The 18,804-nt window shown below is 35.3% G+C and overlaps 2 protein-coding genes across 2 annotated transcripts in view; one reads left to right on the top strand and one right to left on the bottom strand.

Moving 5' to 3' along the window:
- Nucleotides 1-1,760: 1,760 nt before the first annotated feature.
- Nucleotides 1,761-18,804, top strand: part of LOC120422968 (phosphopentomutase) — a 192,028-nt gene continuing 174,984 nt past the window's right edge. The window contains exon 1 of the mRNA XM_052708945.1: nucleotides 1,761-2,124. The gene's annotated coding sequence lies outside the window, so the exon portion shown is untranslated. The remainder of the gene's footprint in view (nucleotides 2,125-18,804) is intronic.
- Nucleotides 2,126-17,148, bottom strand: LOC120422986 (acylphosphatase-2). The gene is made up of 3 exons (XM_039586597.2): nucleotides 16,765-17,148; nucleotides 10,175-10,301; nucleotides 2,126-2,741 (listed from the first exon to the last, which is right to left on the bottom strand). Exons 1-3 carry the CDS (start codon nucleotides 16,832-16,834, stop codon nucleotides 2,627-2,629), a joined length of 312 nt encoding a protein of 103 aa, XP_039442531.1. The 5' UTR covers nucleotides 16,835-17,148; the 3' UTR covers nucleotides 2,126-2,626.

Below are 18,804 nucleotides of genomic sequence, written 5' to 3'. Positions count from 1 at the left end.
TGTGTTTAAATGTTTTACAATTTAAAATTTTCACTAAATTTATCCCTATCAATCTTTTCTAACAAATTCCCTTCTAGGTATTATTTATGTTAAAATAAGATTTTTGAAAAGTAGTCTTTATCAACATTATTTTCATTTTAGCTTGATACATTTTGCTCCTTTTTAGAGCCCAGTTATAGAGCGCCCAGTTAAAAAGCAGCCCAGTTAAACAACGCCCAGTTACTGAACAACTACTGTATACTTTAGGGTCTGATAATAAAATTAAACTTGAAAATGTTCGTCAAAATCTATATTTTATTTTGTTGAATAAATATTTCTATAAAATTTTACTGCAGGCATATAAAAAGCACCTATTCCAAATACAGTAGTTGTTCGGTAACTGGGCGCTCGATAACTGGGCCGTAGCCCAGTTAAAAAACAGACAAACGTCAAAAAACCAAAACAAACCGAAATCACCGAGGGGTTAATGGATGCAAAAATCATGTTCAAAAAATAAAAAAAAAAACTTTTTTCAAACTTTTATGTAATTTCAAGTCACAATTAGAGAAATATGAAAAGTAATCATTGTAATTGAATTTAAGTAACTTTTACATTTATATTTCATCAAAAAAATATGCATCGGTAGTCCCCTCGTTATTTTTCGTTCAGCCCAGTTAGCGAACAGCATTCGGTGACTGGGCTACGTTCTCAGCCCAGTTACCGAACAACTACTGTATTTTAAAACGTTACTTGCTTAATTTATTTATCAGTTGGAAACATTTACGTAATTTTCTAGGTAAATTTAAAATAAATTTTGCTGAAAAATATGTATTTTTCGATTGATTTTGAAACGGGTCTGTATTTGTGTGGTACAGTCCAGACTCAATTATCGATTATCCGAAGTTCGATTACACTGACCTTCAATAAATTACAAAAATGACTGCGCAGACACAACTCGAGGAGAAGCATGAAATTTGGGGTCCCTAGAAAGAAGTGCACTTTGAATTTTTCAAAAATAATTAGACAGGTCCGTTTGGGTTTTCTCCAAATTTTGTATGGGGAATTAGGGTAGTTCGTCGTTGTAGCATACAACCAAGAACTAGAGATCCTTAAAAGGAAACTGGTCGATGTGAATTTGACGTACCCAAACAGACACGAGTTTGACGTATCCAAACTAGAGATCCTAAATAGGGAGACTGGACGAAGTGAATTTGACGTACCCAAACAGACGCGAGTTTGACGTATCCAAACGAGCATTTGCCTTTACGCCCAGCAAAACTTATCAGTGTTGCCAAGCTCAAAACATACGTTGCCAGATCGATTTAGCAAGCTTAGACCAGTCTCCCTATTTAGGGTCTCTAATCCAAACGAGCATTTGCCTTTACGCTTAGCAGAACTTATCAGTGTTGCCAAGCTCAAAACATACGTTGCCAGATCGATTTAGCCAGCTTAGCCCCAAGAAATCGCTCCCTCTCCTTTGTTCTGCTGTTCGTAAAGCTGTTTCTTGACCCCTTTCCTTACGATCTGCATACTAGCCTTTAATTAAAAATTTAATTGTTGGCATTTTTATTTGTTTCTTGATTCATTGTAAATTTTTTGAGGGACCCTCTCCCAGACTTGAAATAAAATTAGCATTGGCCTTATAATTTTTTTTTAGACCTTTGTTAAATTTTCTGATCGCACATTTTACAGAATATTCTGTTTCACAATAAAATTTAATAAAATTAAAAAGAATCGCCTGATTTCGCGGAGAGTTTTTATTGCATATTATTGCACATGTCCTGTTTGCTTGCAGCACTGCCGTCGCCGTTCCGACACAACGCGCGAAACGTCAAACTTGCCAACCGGTCTGTTTATTTACGTTTTCTTCATCGTATCGAGTTTTGATCGCGGCGCGGATTCTAAACTTTTAAAAGTTTCATTCCGGGTATTTTGTGCTTGTTTTAAGTGTTGAATGTAATTGTAATTGTTCGTTGAATATTTTTCGGAAAGTTGAGTGTCAAATTGTGTCCAGTGAACACCAGTTTCCTTGTGTAAGATTCTTCCTGTGGCCCATAATTACCGGCGAAAAAAGTGTGACCACGCAATCGCACACCTGTTGATTTCGAGCAGGGACCGGTCATCAACGCTGAAGAAAGTAAGCTGGTAAGTGGTAATAAATCTGTTTATTTCATTAATAATTTATCTCTTCTTCTATCGTAAATTAAATAAGTTCAACTTAAAAGCTAGACAGCGCTGTCTCTAAATAAAATTTATTCGGATTTCAAGAGAAACTAAACAAAAAACTGCTGAAGAATGGCCATCTGAAGCCATCACCTCACCTTTCACTGTTTGTTTCGATACCGGTATAGAATAAGCTTGTTCGTGATTTGTTGTCCTCTCCTAGAAGCCTTCTGAGCGTGTAAAATAAAGAATCTAATCCAGTTGTAACAAATATACATACAAAATACAGCTTTTTTTCAATGGGATTTGCGCCCCTTTCCTCTCAAAAACAAGCAGTATTATATTGTCACGAATAGGCTGCTAAAATAATTAGCAATATCATGGTTTTAGAGCACATATTTTGTCTAATATTAGCCACAGTTTTGATTAAAATTAAGCGCAGTATTTGATGAGAAGGAGGAGGAGCACGAAGGAAGGGGGTGCCTTAGAATCTAATCGCAAAGTCTGTGAATGCGAACCGCGAAAGCGTGCCCCAGTTTGTGAATTCCGACTTGTCGATCTTGCAGCCAGGAGAACCGGTTTTCGACAGCCAATCAACCCTGGAACGGAAGAAAGATGAGAAATTAGACGTTTGCTACTTTTTTTCGAGAGTTTTTGTTAACGTATGTGGTTCTTTGATGTAACGGTAAGGGTTTAGGTTGATTTCCAAGTATAAACACCAAGAAATTGAAAATAAAATCAAATATTTGATAAATAGATTTCAAAAACATGGCCCCGATCAGAATGAAACGGCTCGAAACAAAAAATCAGAGAAAATCGTCGTTTTCCTGCAGCAATTCATCACGTTTCGAAACAATCGGGGTCGATATAAATACAGCCCAGAGCGCAAACATTCCTTGCTATGCTCGTTTTTATCGTAAATATCAAGAGCGTTGAATAAAGCTCTTGCTCAAGCAAAAGAAGAAAAACAAACTCACGATCCTTGAACAAAATATCAAAATTTGTGATGGTAAGCTAAAAAATGTATTTACCGCCATGGTTGTGAGAAGATGCAAACATATATTTGGTGAGTGGTGAGTGAAATCCTACGCCGGCCGGTAACCGATTTTCCTACCACCTCAACCCCCTTGACGACGACGACGCCGATTTGGGGGTGTCGTTGAACGGAAAGTGGGTTGGTTGATCTTTGATGTATTTTCTAGATCAACGTTTCATGCCGTTGCTAACTACAGTGTTTCTCACATGAAAAAGTAATTGAAACTAAATCATAATAAATGTATGCTGCCCCGAAAAATTACACTTTGAAAAATATTTGCAGCGGCCTTATAAGTTTTTCAAGGAATGAGTTTTTTTTTCTAGAAAAATAGCAATTTTACTCGAATTTTTTTTGACTTCGCTTTTTATTGTAAAATTAATTTTGGAATCAAAAGATAATTCCCAGATATTTTGATAAAGTGCACCGCCTTGAAGATATAACTTTAACCATTTTTTTAAATAGTGTTCATGATTCCATTCCAGAACATATATATTAGGGTGGGTCATTTTTTTCGAAAGTGCTCGGATCCGGCTGAAATAAAGATCATCTTGTAGAGAGGACCCATAGGGACTAAAGTTAAAGTTAAAGTTGAGATAATTATCAACAAAATTGCCGCGATGGCAAAATGTTTTCTCCATACTTTTCTATGCCTCAACAGTTGCCTTTTTTGTCCCCTAAAACATATAATAAATAATATGATAAAACAATGAAAAAATATGGATTTTGGAAAATTGATTTTTTGTGAAAAGAGCTAAATTGGATTTTTTTCCGTGTATCATTCTTTTCTGAATAGTCCTCATCAATGCTTACAACTTTGCCGAAGACACCAAACCGATTAGAAAATTCCATCAAAAGATACAGATTATCGAATATTTACGTACACGCAGAAAAATAAGGCATATTTGAATCAACAAAACGGTTTTTTTGTGGAATTGAGAAAATCAAGGTTTGTTTCAACGTAATTTTGTTGTTGATTATGACACGAAATGGCTTATTTGGTCATAGAGGAGGCCCTCAAAAAGTCTGAGCCAATTGAAAAAATATAAACAAAATCCATTTCCGGTTTTGGTGGAGTATCGTTTATAGGTGAGTTCTATGATCAAATAAGATACATTGCAAAATATATGTTTTTGAAAACTAATGAAGGCAACGAATGAATGGTGTATAGTATCATTCATTTTACAACAGTTTATTAACCCTCTACAACACAACCCCGCCTTTAGACGGGCTTCGATTTATAAAATCAAAAAAATCAATATTTCTACCCATTTTTGATTTTTTGAAAGCATTGGAAAGAAGAACTCTTAAGATTTCAGAAAATTTATGGGTTGGAAGTTTTACTTGTTTTATGTGACTTTGCCAATGTTTTAAAAAATGTAACTTTGGCTGTGTTTTTTACTAACATTTCCTATATTTTAAGCAAAAAGAAGTATGCAGTAATTTTTCTAGTGCCCCAGACTATGCCTCTACGCATTTTTTTTACCATTTAAAGGATGATGTTGCCATTCTAGAGCAGAAAATTTGAAAAACGAGCAATTCTCTACGAAATCGGCCTTTTTTCAATTTTGATTTTTGTATTTTTATCCGACTGAAACTTTTTTTGGTGCCTTCGGTATGCACAAAGAAGCCATTTTGCATCATTAGTTTGTCCATATAATTTTCCATACAAATTTGGCAGCTGTTCATACAAAAATGATGTATAACAATTCAAAAATCTGTATCCTTTGAAGGAATTTTTGATCGATTTGGTGTCTTCAGCAAAGTTGTAGGTATGGATACGGACTACACTGGAAAAAAATGATAAATGGCTTAAAATTTTTTGGTGATTGCAAAAAAAAAAAAACTCTTTTTTATTTTCTAATATGCTTTAGGGCAGGGTGGCCACCAGATTTCGATTTTCAATTTCCCGGTTTTTTCCCGGTTTTCTCCCGAGACCAGAAGGAATTTTCCGGAATGTTTTTAAACCAAATTACAATGTTTTTTAGGCTGACGTTAATATCATCATACTTTTTGAACGCATACATTTGGTTCAAAGTTTGAATTCCTCAAGAAAGCTTTCAAATCTTGAGTAAAAAGTAAGTAAGTTGTAAACGAAGCCGTTTTTATCTGTTATCAATCAAACCTCTAATTTTCAAATTATTGGGTTTTTTCATCAAAAATCGTTTTTATTTTTTAAAATAAGATAAATTATTAATAGAATTTATTAATTTTGTAAAATAGATTTACAAAAATACATTGTTATCAACATTGATGTAAATGCTCGTTAATTTTCTTTGAAAAAAGGTTTTGTGAATTCAAAAAGAACAATTCTTCCAAGAATTATCAATTTCTGTGAATTTTTTTTTTTTGCTAAAATTATGTGAGAACTTTTTTTTAACCAAAAAAGTATTTTTGCATTATTAGTCCAAACAAAAATGTATATACTTTGGCAGCAGTACAGCAAAAGTGCCATACAAATGTAAAAAAATCGATGCCTTGAAACTTTCTTTTTAGAATAATTTTAATGAAAAAACTTTCTAAAAAACCCAAAACACATAATGGTAAAAACAATTAAAAAATTACCGTGCTGTGACTTTTTCAACAACACATAAGGTGGGTACAAATTTCATTCAAAGTTTTTGCTGCCCCGAAAAATCAGGGAACAATTTTTTTTTTTCAAAGAACATCAAAATTTTAATGGAAATTTAAGTGCAATCAGCTGAAATCAATTTAAAATGCATTCCCTTGCGTCTAGAATCATTTTTAAGCATGTTTGGGTTGATTTAATAATCTTTTGAATTTTTGAAAATTTTCGATCTTTAGTTAAGGAGCGGCCGTGGCTTACTGGTCACGGTGTTCGCTTTGTAAGCGAATGGTCCTGGGTTCGATTCCCATCTGCTCCCAACGAGAAAGTATAGAAAAATATAAATCTTGAAACTCTGAACATGAACGAAAAATCAAAGTCGCTCGAGTCGGGGTTCGATTCCCCGTCCTTTGGATTGATAAGCAAAAATGCTAACCACTATGCCTTCGCGACTTGGTGAGCTATGACTGGAATTAGGAATACTGTTTCTATCAACTATATACGCGCTGGGTCCTTGTCCATCTGACAAGGGTTCGGAAGTTCTAAATAACGTTTGAATCCGATTGGTCCAAACGTTCCTCAGGACGGGGCTTGTCGATAAAGCTGAAGTACCTCGTACTCGGCTAGCCAGCGTAGAAATGCATTGGTCACCGATGCTCTGCAGAGCTAACACCTTCCAAATGCCTATGCGAGTTATTTGCCTGTATAGAATGTAGATCTAAAAATACATGGAAACAACTCAATTTGTAAGAAGCGACCCCGTGGTCCCGTTTGGTTGGTTGCACACACTGCACACACACATTTTCGATCTTTAGTTTTTTTTTCGTTCATTTTTTTGTTTTCGTCAAATCTTACATTTTTTGAAGACTAATGATTGCAAAACAACTGAACCAGCGTAAAATGCATTTTTTTACACTTTTTGCATTCAAATGTTGAGACTATGGCTTGTTCTTTGAATTTTTATATTTTTTTCAGATTTAAACATACTACACATACTTTTTTGAAGTTGTAGCTATTTTCAATTAAAAAACAATTCTATTTTATCTCTAAAAAATCAAATGGTTGAGAAAATTCTTTACTGCATTCTTTTTTGAACATTTTTGATCCATTCTTTTGTTGCTGAGATACAGGCCAAGAAAAATATTTTAAAAGAGTGTATTTTGTGTGACAATTTGAAGGAAAAGTCTTGATCTTTAAATTTAGAGAGATATTTAGTGTAATGTTGTTTTCGTACCATGAGATCCATATTTTCCACTTACAAAAAATCCTAATTTTAATTTTATGCAAAACTAATATTTTAGCAAAGATGGGGTAAATGTCCACCATTACGGGGTTTGTCTTCCGGACCCCCTGAGACAGCTCTTGGTACCCCCAGGGGTACATGTACCCCAGGTTGAGAACCGCTGGTAGAGCAAACATTTTGCTTTATTAAAAAAACAAATTCGTCTTGTAAAAGTATCATATATAGGATACAACAGATAAAAAATCCATAGCCAAGAAGCATGAGTCTATCACACAAATTTAAACATAGATTTCGCGAATTCTTCATTTAGAATAACAGGAATAATATTCTTATTGAGAAAAGAACATGTTGAATACATTAAAGAGGCTTTTGTCAAATTTTAACGAAACTTAAAATATTTTCCCGGTTTGTCGGTCGAATTCCCGAGTTTTTCCCGGTTTTCTCCCGGTGGATAAAAATCCCGGTTTTTTCCCGGTTTTCCCGGTTTTTTCCCGAGGTGGCCACCCTGCTTTAGGGACATCAAATGCTAACTTTTTAGAAATTTCCAGGTTGTGCAAAAAATCTTTGGGCGTGAATTTTTTAATCAATACTGATTTTTTTTCAAAAAATCAAATTATTGGTCGCAAAAAATTTTCAACTTCATTTTTCGATATAAAATCATATTTGCAATCAAAAAGTACTTTAGTGAAATTTTCAAAAAGTGCACCGTTTTCAAATTAAATCTTTTTTTATGTGATTTTTTTTTCAAAATAGTCGCAGTTTTTAATTTTTCAAAATAAGTGCACATGTTTGCCCACTTTCGAAAAAAAATATTTTTGAAAAGCTGAGATAATTCTCTATATTTTGCTTTTTGAACTTTGGTGATACGACCCTTAGTTGCTGAGATATTGTCATGCAAAGGTGAAAAAAAAACAGGAAATCTGATTTTTTCTAAGTCTTACCCAAACAACCCACCTTTTTCTAATGTCCATATCTCAACAACTAATGGTCCGATTTACGATGTTAAAATATGAAACATTCGTAAAATTTTGCGATCTTTTCGAAAAAAAAATATTTTCGAAAATTTTAAATCAAGACTTTGGTTTGGTCCTTTTAAAATGTTGGTCTTGATTCAAAAAATTTGAAAACATTTTTTTCGAAATAATTACTTTTTCGGCTAAATACTACCAAAAACAAACATAAACTAAACAAGATAAATTAAAATACTAAAAATGAAACAGGAAAAACATAACACAAAAGAAGTCAAGTTTTTCGTAGAAGGCCCGTTCTTACACTGAAAATTGCGAATTGCGAACAAAAGTTGCTCAAAATGGCCTCCTAAACACGGGAAAAATAAAAAAAATCGAAAAAAATGTGGGCAGTAGAGGGTTAAACTGAAATGATTATTTTTTTAGTTGCAATTTAAAAATGTGCCATGGAAGAAAAAAAAGTGTTAAAAAAGCCCAGAAAATTTCTTTCATTTTTCATTTTACCAAATTTCGCAAAAAATCGAAAAATTATTTTTTTTGCTTGAAATATTTTGTGTTAAGGGATTAGCACTTACTTTTCTGTACACAATTATTCTAAATGGGCCCATTTTTTGCGTGTATTTTAAGCTGATTTTATAGCACCGTGAGAATTTCGTGAAATTACTAATTACTCTGCCGCGAAATTTTATTTTTTATTGCCGTGAAAAATCCCATCAAGTCTGAAAGGCTTCGTTTCACAAAGAAAAATGTCTATGCAAGCCATAAGTCAGTAAAAAATTAACAACCGAAAGATATTTATAGGGGCTGGGGGGCAGAATGGTCCGCCTAAGTAAAATGGGCCAAAAACCATAGAAAAACAAACAAATTTATGAATTCAGTGTAGTAGGCTTATGCTTTGGGATTTTCCCTTTGAATGTTGTATACTTGGTAGATGAAAATTTTTAAGCTTAAAAATATTTTTGATGCAATTTAAAAAAAAAATTGTTTTCGACTACTTTTCCAGGGTGCGGGGCAGAATGGGCCACCTTAGAAAACAAGCCATTTCGTCTAATACAACGTTGAAGGAAGATAAGAAATAACTTTGGGGACCTTTCTAACATAGTTTTCATGAAGTTAGACCACTTTATTAAAAATAGTAACTTACCAAAACAAACATTTCTAAAAATAGTGTTAGTATGTTGTAATTAGACACCATATAAGCATCAAAACAATTAAAAAATCAACTAATGTTGCATCAAACGTGATTTGTGAAGCTACCAGGAGTGAAATAATCCATTTAGCTCAAATTTCGTAACTTTTGATTGTTTTTATAAGGCAGGGAAAAGGTGGTCCATTCTGCCCACAAGTGAATTTTAATTTAACACTTCCACCATCAAGCCTCTAAATGATTTGAAGGTTCCGTTGTTGTTTGTTTACCTTGGTAGTAACATCTAGTAACATTATAAGCATTGAAAACATTTTATCAAACAATCCTATTTTTCAGAAAGCTTATTTAAAAACCTCTAAATAAACAACATTTGCGTGGTTTTGTCAATAAATTTACTTTTTTGCTCATAATTCGAAAAATACAATGAATTCAAACGTTGTTTTTGGTATGGTGATGTTGTTTGACGTCATTTATAAGAACCTTGCCCAACAGTTGGTCTAAATCCATTCTAAATCTCAAAACCAAAGTTGGCCCAATCTGCCCCCGGGTCCGTTCTGCCCCCTGCCCCTATTACCCGATGCACAAGCAAATATGTTAGTAGATTATTCTGAAAATAGGCCAAGGTCATGTGAAAATTTCAGCAAACAAACAAATCAATTCGAGTGGGGAACCCCTGCCTAAACTAACGCGTTAACCGATCTCCAACTTTTTTTTTGCGATCTCTTAGTACACGCCGATTGAAAGACGCTCGCACGGTCTTAAAACGAAGATGACAACTTGATGTAATCAGCCGTAAGTTGCCTCTGTGCGCGTCGCGCGTTCGGTCAGTATTTTTAGCAAAGATTTCATACCAGACGCGCGCAAATTACGCTCCCACGAGGGGCAATGAATTGGTGTTTCGCTCTCTTCTGCTTCGAGGTTGTTTGATATGATGCTTCAAATTAGATAATTAATTCACCCATTCTAACCTTAACCCAATTACCACCAGAGACAGACGGAATGTGTGTGTGTGTGTGTGTGTGTGTGTCGATGGGTTCACATCTATTTCTGTTGAAAAATACTGAAATATACTTACATTTTGCCGACATCACCCTTGGCGCCCTGCATTTTGCCCATGATGGTGCCCTGTTTGGAGTTTTTGACCCATCCTTTGATGCCAAGGGCTAAGCAGTTGTCTCTGCAGTGTTTTGTGAATCCACATCCTGTGTTGTGTTCGATAAAACCGGAAAAGAAAGCAGGAAGAAAAGGGGGAAGGAAGGTTGTTTTTATTGAAGATATGGCCAACAGATAACGTTACACTTCTCGTCACTGTCACAGGACGCGACGGATAAAGGTCCTCTGCTGGAAGACACAACCCGATGATGGCCATCAAATGTGAGACACGAGCAATAAATTACGGTCGTTGGCAGCATGGAAACGGGCCTGCAATTAGGTAATTGATGTGTCCGCGGTGCTAAGTTTAGCATTTCGCTGGAATGTTTCGTTTCGATACGCGGAAATTATCGTTTGGAATTCCTGAAATGGCAAAAGTCACTGGAAATGCGCTACAATATTTTGCATTTTAAATTTTGTGTCTACCCGGACACTATTTGCAATATTTCTAAAACGTTTAAAAAATGAAAAACCACTAAACAATTGTTTCTAATCTAACTTTAAATTTGAGATTGGAAAAATAAGACGGCTTTTTATGATATCCTTTCAACAAAAAGTGAACAACACAGCAAATAAAGTAGTAATCCAGCTGCGTGTAAAAGGCCTGGGTGTAAAATAAATTTTGCATTATTTCATGAAATTCTGTGTAATATTGCACCCTGAAATATGTAGCCCACCAGTATGGGAAACCTACTTGACCGAAATGTCAAGCTCACATATACGTTTATTCTTTCCAATTTTCATCGGTCTGATGGCCAAGCGGGCTAAGGCGCCAGTCCTTACTGTAGGTGCTGGGTTTGAGTCCCATCGGTTGCTACTTTTTTTTGTTGGTTTTACATAAATTGTACATGCAGCGTGTAATTTTAAGTGTCTTTTTTGACGAAGGTGATGTGCATGCTTTTGCATGCGATTTTACCATCGGACTTTTTGCTGTGTAACTTATGACTTTAAAATGTTCTCAGATCATTTACCTACAATTTTGGTAAAGTCTGTCTAGTGCTAATAGTTACTCGATTGGTTAATTTTTTTAGAAAAAACTTTTTACAGTATTTGTTTTGAAATGTTGATCATTTCAATCATTTGACATGTCAATTGTGAGGAAATCCATACCCCAGCATTGGGATCATCCATAAACCACGTGGACACTTTTTTGAAATCTCAGAACCCTTGTGGATAATTTTCATACAAAACCAATCTTTTTTGTATGGAGCATATTTTGTCTCATTAAACAGTTTTCATGACAGATTCGTTTGATTCTAAGAACGTGACTTTATCGACATTATGTGCAAATTTTCTTGTAAACGTCCACACTGCCCATTTTCGCATAATTGTCCCATATGCAATAACAGCAAGCTGAGAAAAACGCATTTGAAGTTTGTCCCACACATAATACTACGTGTTAAGTTTTTGCGAAAAAACTGGATTTCCTCATGATTTGTAGAACAAAGTACTGAATGTTGTAGACTCTTTTGAAAGAGCACATGATTTCGAACCATACTGCATCAATAACTCAGGGGTAGCACATCACCCTTTAGGTGGTAGATGGTGTCTTTCACTTTTGGGGCAATGACTGTCAAACACAAATAGTCCAGAAATAGTAAATTGAAATGAAAAAAAAAATCACTATATGTTAAATGCTTCTACAAACAACAAAAAGAAAACCATTTTTTGATTGAAACATTCGGAATCAAGATTTGAATGTTTTTTTTCTTAAAACAAACATGGCCGATCGGGAATTATGCCTTTCAGAGTCTTGATCAGGGATGCCAGATACACAGATTTGTCTGTGTTTCACAGACTTTTGAGCTTGTGTCAAACATTTTTTGAGGTGCACAGACTTTTAAAAAACTTCATTAAATTATTATTTTGTAATCTTTTTTGTCGAAACTTATTTCGTAAGTCTTCAAATGCTTAAAAACGCAATTTCTGATGGATTTCAATGACTGTGAATTGATATATTTGAATTTTAGACAAATGCACAGATATACACAGACTTTTTTACAGACATTTAAAAAAAACAAGTGGCATTCCTGGTCTTGATTGAACAAATCAATCATTAATAAAATTTTCAGTATAATGCTCTGAAAGTCACCCTATATCTTCACAGAAATGTTGTTGTTTATTTTATTAACGTGACTTTAACCTGAAGAGGTCATTCCTCACTTTCACAGGAATTCGTAGTGAATTGCAATGTTATAAAAGTAATGTTTCAGATTATTATCTACACAGGAAAAAAATGATGGTAATATTCATCAGGAAATGATGACAGATTTTGTGTCAAAAAAAAAATTATGTAATACTACTAAAAAAAAGAGTTAATATTCTTCCTATCAAATTTTCAACACTCCAAAATTCAACTTTTTTTCTGTGTATGAGAATTTTGATAACAAAATAAAACATAGGGTGGAATCGAACATTGTTTTTTCAGCAGCAAAATTTTTGGGTCCTATTTAGGGTCGATTGGAAGCGATTGGGTAAGCCCACGATTGACGCAAAGCGAATGAAATTTGTATGTAAATTACTATGGGGAAACGGTCATTTTCACATTTTAAAACTTACAAAATTCATGTTTTATATTTCATGAAACTAACACCGTAGAAGTATAGCCCTGGATGTCCTGAACAACTCTCCCGAAGACAGTATGGTGCTAAAGTGCGTCATAAAAAAAGGTACAGAGATTTCAAAAGTAGTGTATTGAAATAATCAGTGAAACTCATATTTTCTGCCTACATTGCCAAAGGAACCATGAAATACAAAACAAACATGATTGTTTTATTTTTTTTATTTTGATGAACGTTACGTAAAATCATTATGAAGAAATGTTCAGAAGACATTATTTAGTTAGGTTGCACCGCAATTCCTATTATATATTATAGTTTTCGAAAGTTCAGGTATTTCAATTTGAATTTAGGGATTACAGAGATGTAAAATTTAAAGCAAGAAATTCAGTGGTATCTTGCTGTTTTGCAGTATCGTAACTGTATCAATGTCTAAGATACCCTTGAAATATGGAATTCAGCTTTTTTTTAACTCTTCCTTCCCCGCATCGGCCTCGACTTGAGCCAAGGGACAAAAACGTAAAAAAAAATTCTAATTAATTAAGTAATTAATAATATTCATAAGAACATGTACGTAATTATCAGGTGGGTGTGGCTGTCAATCCCCCCATTGGCCCAGATCAAAATTCGGGCCGAAAGGCCGAAATACAAAAGGCCGAATTACTCGAAAGGTGGAATTCTCAGAAAACCGTATCTCATAAGGCAAACCGCTCCCGAAAAGGCGGCCATAGTTATAGTTAAAAATTGGTTTCGAAATAAAGAAGGCATAACGTTCTAGCATTACTGCTAACTATATTTTTAGTGTTTTTATTTATTTGCCGCAAAAAAATAATCATAATTATTTGAATTCATTTAGTACTAGGTGACGAATGTTCAAATTTCGGTTATCATCACCAAAATTCAATAAACAACAAGATTGAAACACTATTGAAATACTTTAATTCATTCTACTCCACTCACTTGTATGCGTGGTAACAATATGATCGGTAAAGATAAACAGTTAGTTAGTTTACTGTATCTCTGGAGCAGCATTTGAAAAGGGCGCATAAGCATATTGACAGCTAGAAGAGTTGGGAGGTAGCTGGGGAGGCCAGCTTTTGTTTTACAGTTCGAGCTTCGCGAAAAAAATCCTGAATTTTGAGAATTAGCAAAACAGTTCAAGCTGTCAAAATACTTATCCGCCCTTTTCTCGTGTTGCTTTAGATCTTTGAACATCATAATCAATGAAAATCGTGAAAATATTAACAAAATTCAGAATTTCAAAATTATTCTGCCTTTCGTGACATTCGGCCTTTTGAGACGTTCTGCCATTTGAGCAAAAGACAAAATTCGGCCTTTTGATTTTCGGCCTTATGAGTTTCGGCCTTTTGAGGCAATCCCCAAAATAAAAATCACCATGTCAGTAAAAAAACAGTTTTGAGATACTGATATCAGTGAATACAATTAAAGCAAACGCCAATTTACAACACGATTCTGGAGTTTATTTTAAAGGTTAAAAAGTAATAACAAAAACATTATAATTTGGGTTGGAATTAAGTTTGGAGATCAATAAAAAAAATGTTCAGCTCAAATACAGATTTGAAGCTGAGAAATAGTTTGACTGTTGCACAAAATCCTGCCTTTTTAGGGGCGGAAAACCCCGCTCCATACAAAAAGTTGGAATATTGTTTGGACAAAAACTACGGAAGGGGTTGATTATTTAAATTTAAAGGACAAGTGGATTATGTACGAGCCCTTGGCTCTGAATATAAGAGGCATTTTTTTTTCAAAAAACCTCCAGGTTTTAATTTAAATATTTAATTTAATTATTTTTAACATGATTTTAATCAGTCTCAAATTACAAAGATTTTTTTTTGTACCGTAAACTGAGGTCAATCGGGCCACATGGGGCGAATTGGGACAGCAGTTTTAACCATGTTCGAGCACAATATTTTGATTTTTCTGTTTGGTTTCCGTTAGAGCAGACTCAGGTCAACAAAATGTGTACATCCATTTCCAAATTTAAAAGCTTTAAGTGCTCTAAAAACTGCTGTCCCTATTCAGACTGTAGTTCCAATTCACCCCAGATTACGATATATGATGATTGACAAAAATTTATTTTGAAACATTTCATTGAAGCAATGTGTTGAAACTAGGGATTGTAATAAAAAGTTCTGTATTTCGTCTTTTTGTTGACAAAAAATAAAATTATATTGCATGGTTTGCATGGCTTACCCCCTTCTCTTTATACTACCGTTTTACGGCGATATGATGTATACGCCATTTTGGACATTTTCAATTTTATTGTACAGTCTGATAAAGAATCTTAAAAGCTACCTCCTGACGAAAGAAGATTTCAAAAAACTGCTCTGGGGCCCATTTTATTAAGCAAACAAACAATGATGTATACGCCAATTTTACTCATCAAGATGTATGTATACAATGAGAATTGATAGAAGTCAAATTCAATACTGTTTGAATCTTGATTTGAGGTGTTGGGACCAAATCAAGACTGGGCAATATTTTATTACATTATTTCGATTTAATTCTTAAGGGGATGTCCATTAGGCATCATCCATAAAGTACGTCACGTTCTGAGGGAAGAGGGGGGTTTTGAGAAAGCGTAACGTTGCGTGTTAAAAGCATAGGGAAATCGTGACAAAGGGGGGTGGAGTAAATTTTGGCTGATTTTAATGTGACGTACTTAATGGATGACACCTTATCCACATCCACGTAGACACTTTTTTGAAAGTTCTAGACCCACCCACCTCCCTTGCTGACAATTGTTCATGCAAAAAATGTGTTTATGGAGCATAGACAATCGCTAAGGGAGCGTTCTTTTATTACGTAACGCAAAAAATCGGATTTTTAGACCCCCCCCCCCCTCTTAACAAAATTTCAATACAAATTTTAAAAAAAATGTATGGAGCGTAAAACGGCCTCCGACCCCCCTCCCCCCAACTGCGTTACGTAATCAAAGAACGCTCCCTAATACCCTCCCCCCCCCCTTAAAGTGTCCACGTGGACAATGCATTACGGGATCCACTCAGCTATCAAAATAGCTGGCACAAAAAATAAAGCCAGCTTTGATCGCTTTGATCGAGCAATGTATACTATACATACATCATTGGGCAGGAAAAGTAGTGATTTTTTATTGCTATTTTTTCGGCCAAATGATGTTTGTGGTTTAAAATCGTAGAGAATAGGAAAAAAACAAGAAATTTTGTAGGGGCCACATTTTTATTGTACTTTTTAACAGTTTCTACAGAGCAGACCTCAAATTAGTCATTTTAAATTGAAAAAATGAACAAAAACAGAATATCGTGTCTACAGCAAAATCACCTCAATGGCGTATACATCATATCGCCGTAAAACGGCAGTATAGTCTTTGTTGATTTCTAAGCATAATTTAATTATTTATTTTTATGATTATTACAAACAAACAAAACCAAATTATGCTTTATTGCTTCGTTCGATCGTTTCGGTCGTTGGCGTCTTTGGCCGATATCTCGGTTTTTCTGTTTGAAATTCCGCGACCACATCGACTTGTTTTATTTTCGCTTTTTTATCACTCTCGCTTCAGCTGAACGGCTAAATTTGCTTCTTGACGAGAGGATGGTTTCGAAAACCGAACAGCATCAACACCAGCGTGCCACAAAAGTGGAACAATCGGTTTTTAAAAATATTTTCATTTTTAAACCGCGCTCTCAAGTGGCATCAATCAGCAGGTTCAACAAGGCACTAACTACTGAGGTTTGGGTGTGTGTGTGTGGAAGAATTTGTAGGAATTTGGTATTTTTAGGGTTGTTGATAGAATTTTCTAGAATGGCAACATTTTGAGTCGGTTACACTGAATATCACTTATTTGTTATCATTATCAAATGAATCATTGCAGAACTTGTTACGCCATCATCGGGATTTTCTTCCTCAGTGCCAACAGTGACAGAGAGAGTTCATTCATGGTAGTTCAACGCACCTTGCACCTGGCCGAAGATCTCGAAGTCGCACTGAACTAGCACGTGATCCTGAACGTCCTGGACACCCATTTTGGCTCAACTAAAGTGAAGGACAAGTTTCCGCTAGTGGCAAACAGGCAAAGCACCGAAAGTTCTAGAAACGGTTCACTGACGCCGCTGGCGTGTGCAGTCCGAGGGCTTCTTCAAACTGCTAAAAATATCCTTGGCCGAGAGCTTGCACTTTCACTTAGGTCACCCGCGACACACTCCGAGAAGAATGCTCTAGAAATAAGGGGTTGGCTTTTTTTTCTTTTGTCTTTGCTGATAAGAGCTCTGCCGCCGAGAACTGATCTGTTTCCGTTCCGTCGATCGACTAACGAGGCTGCCAAAGTGAGACTGGCTTAAGCCGCGGCCCGGTTCGCGATCTATGTTAACTAGGATTTTGGGGTTCGGTTCCGAATTGCGCGCGCGCTTTCTCTCTCTCTCTGTCTTTGCCCGAGTTTGTGTGGGTGTGAGGGTGCGCAATCGCGGGACTCGCGCGGTGATCGATTGTTTGATGCTCGCGGGGTTTAACGGTTGGCGCCGTAAGTTTGGGGGCAATTTTTTGAAGAATTTCCCAACAAATCATATAACTCCTTGTTTGTTGTTTGGGAATTCAAAAGTGTATCCAGAGTCTCAAGACAGGAGTTGAAACAGATTTTGGCCCTATAGCTACAGATAGTACGGTATCTCATAATTGTCTTGACCAATTCGGTTCGTATTTACATAGTTCCAGTGTTGACGAAAGCCGTTTTGAAAACTAGATTCAAGTTTGAGCCCAACTGTTTGCGTATAAATCCAAATCAATATTTTTATCCCCGTAAAAATCGGTTACTAAAAAAAGTATAAAAATTTAAATTACGAGCCATGGTTTCAACATTTTAATGAAAAAAGTGTTTTAAAATGCATAATACACCTGTCCAGTTGTTTTGCCATCATTAGTTTCCAAAATATATTTTTTTGCGGTGCTGTACATTGGAATTTCATAAAAATGCAAAACATTTTTAAACAAGCCCAAACATGCTAAATATGCAGAAAAATGCATTTTAGATTGTTTTCAGTTGAAAAGCATTCTATTTTCATGGAAATTTTGAAGTTTTTTGGAAAAATATTTTTTTTGCCCCCTGATTTTTCAGACCAATTTTGAAATGGGGGCGACATAAATTTTCAAAATTATTTGCAACGGCCTTATCCATACATAAATATTCTAAAATCTGTATCTTGAGGAAAAAAATCTGACCGAATTGTACGTATTCAAAAAAAAAAAATAAAAATCAAAATCAAATTATTCGCTCTACAGCATTGGCTTGGCGTTCTCGAATGCGAGATTCCTACTCGAAACTAGGTGTCCGAAGGCTTGATTGTTGAAGCAATTGCAAACCTCTTTTTACACCTTAGCTTCCATCCACCCCGGGATTCAAACTGACGACCTTTGGATTGTTAGTCCAACTGCCTACCAGCGACTCCACCGAGGCAGGACCCAGAAAGACTGCTCCTACACCTGGACTGAGCTAACGACCTAACCTTTTTAGGTTAGTCCGGGGCCAACATTTACTTTCCTGTCTAACGGAAGGCGTGATCAGACAAATCTCGTCTCAAAATTTGCCTGGGATCGAATCCAGGCCGACTGGGTGAGAGGCAATCACGCTTACCCCTCCACCACGGTTCCCTACGTATTACCGAGACTTATTCTGATAAAAATACAATTTCAAAAAAATTTAACCATTTTTCCGGCCCTTGCAAATATTCAGAAATTTTTCGTTTAATGTGTTTGAGAGGACCAACAAAGCCATCTGCTGTGCAATAGCAGCAGTTTTGCTGCCCAGCATTAATTTTAAAAAAATAGTCAATTTTTGAAAAAAAATCAAATCGAAAACTACTATTCAAAATTTTTGATAAGGTGCACCGTATGCGAGATATAACCCCTTAATTTTTTTTTCAAAATAGTAATATTGCATTTTTTTGCCCCTTTTCGGACTTGATTTAAAAAATTTCAAAACATACTATTCGAAGAGATCAGA

This window comes from Culex pipiens, chromosome 2, assembly GCF_016801865.2.
Source record: "Culex pipiens pallens isolate TS chromosome 2, TS_CPP_V2, whole genome shotgun sequence".
NCBI classification, from domain to species: domain Eukaryota; kingdom Metazoa; phylum Arthropoda; class Insecta; order Diptera; family Culicidae; genus Culex; species Culex pipiens.
The sequence above is the reverse complement of the archived record's forward strand: the minus strand, read 5'-3'. Positions and strand labels throughout refer to the sequence as shown.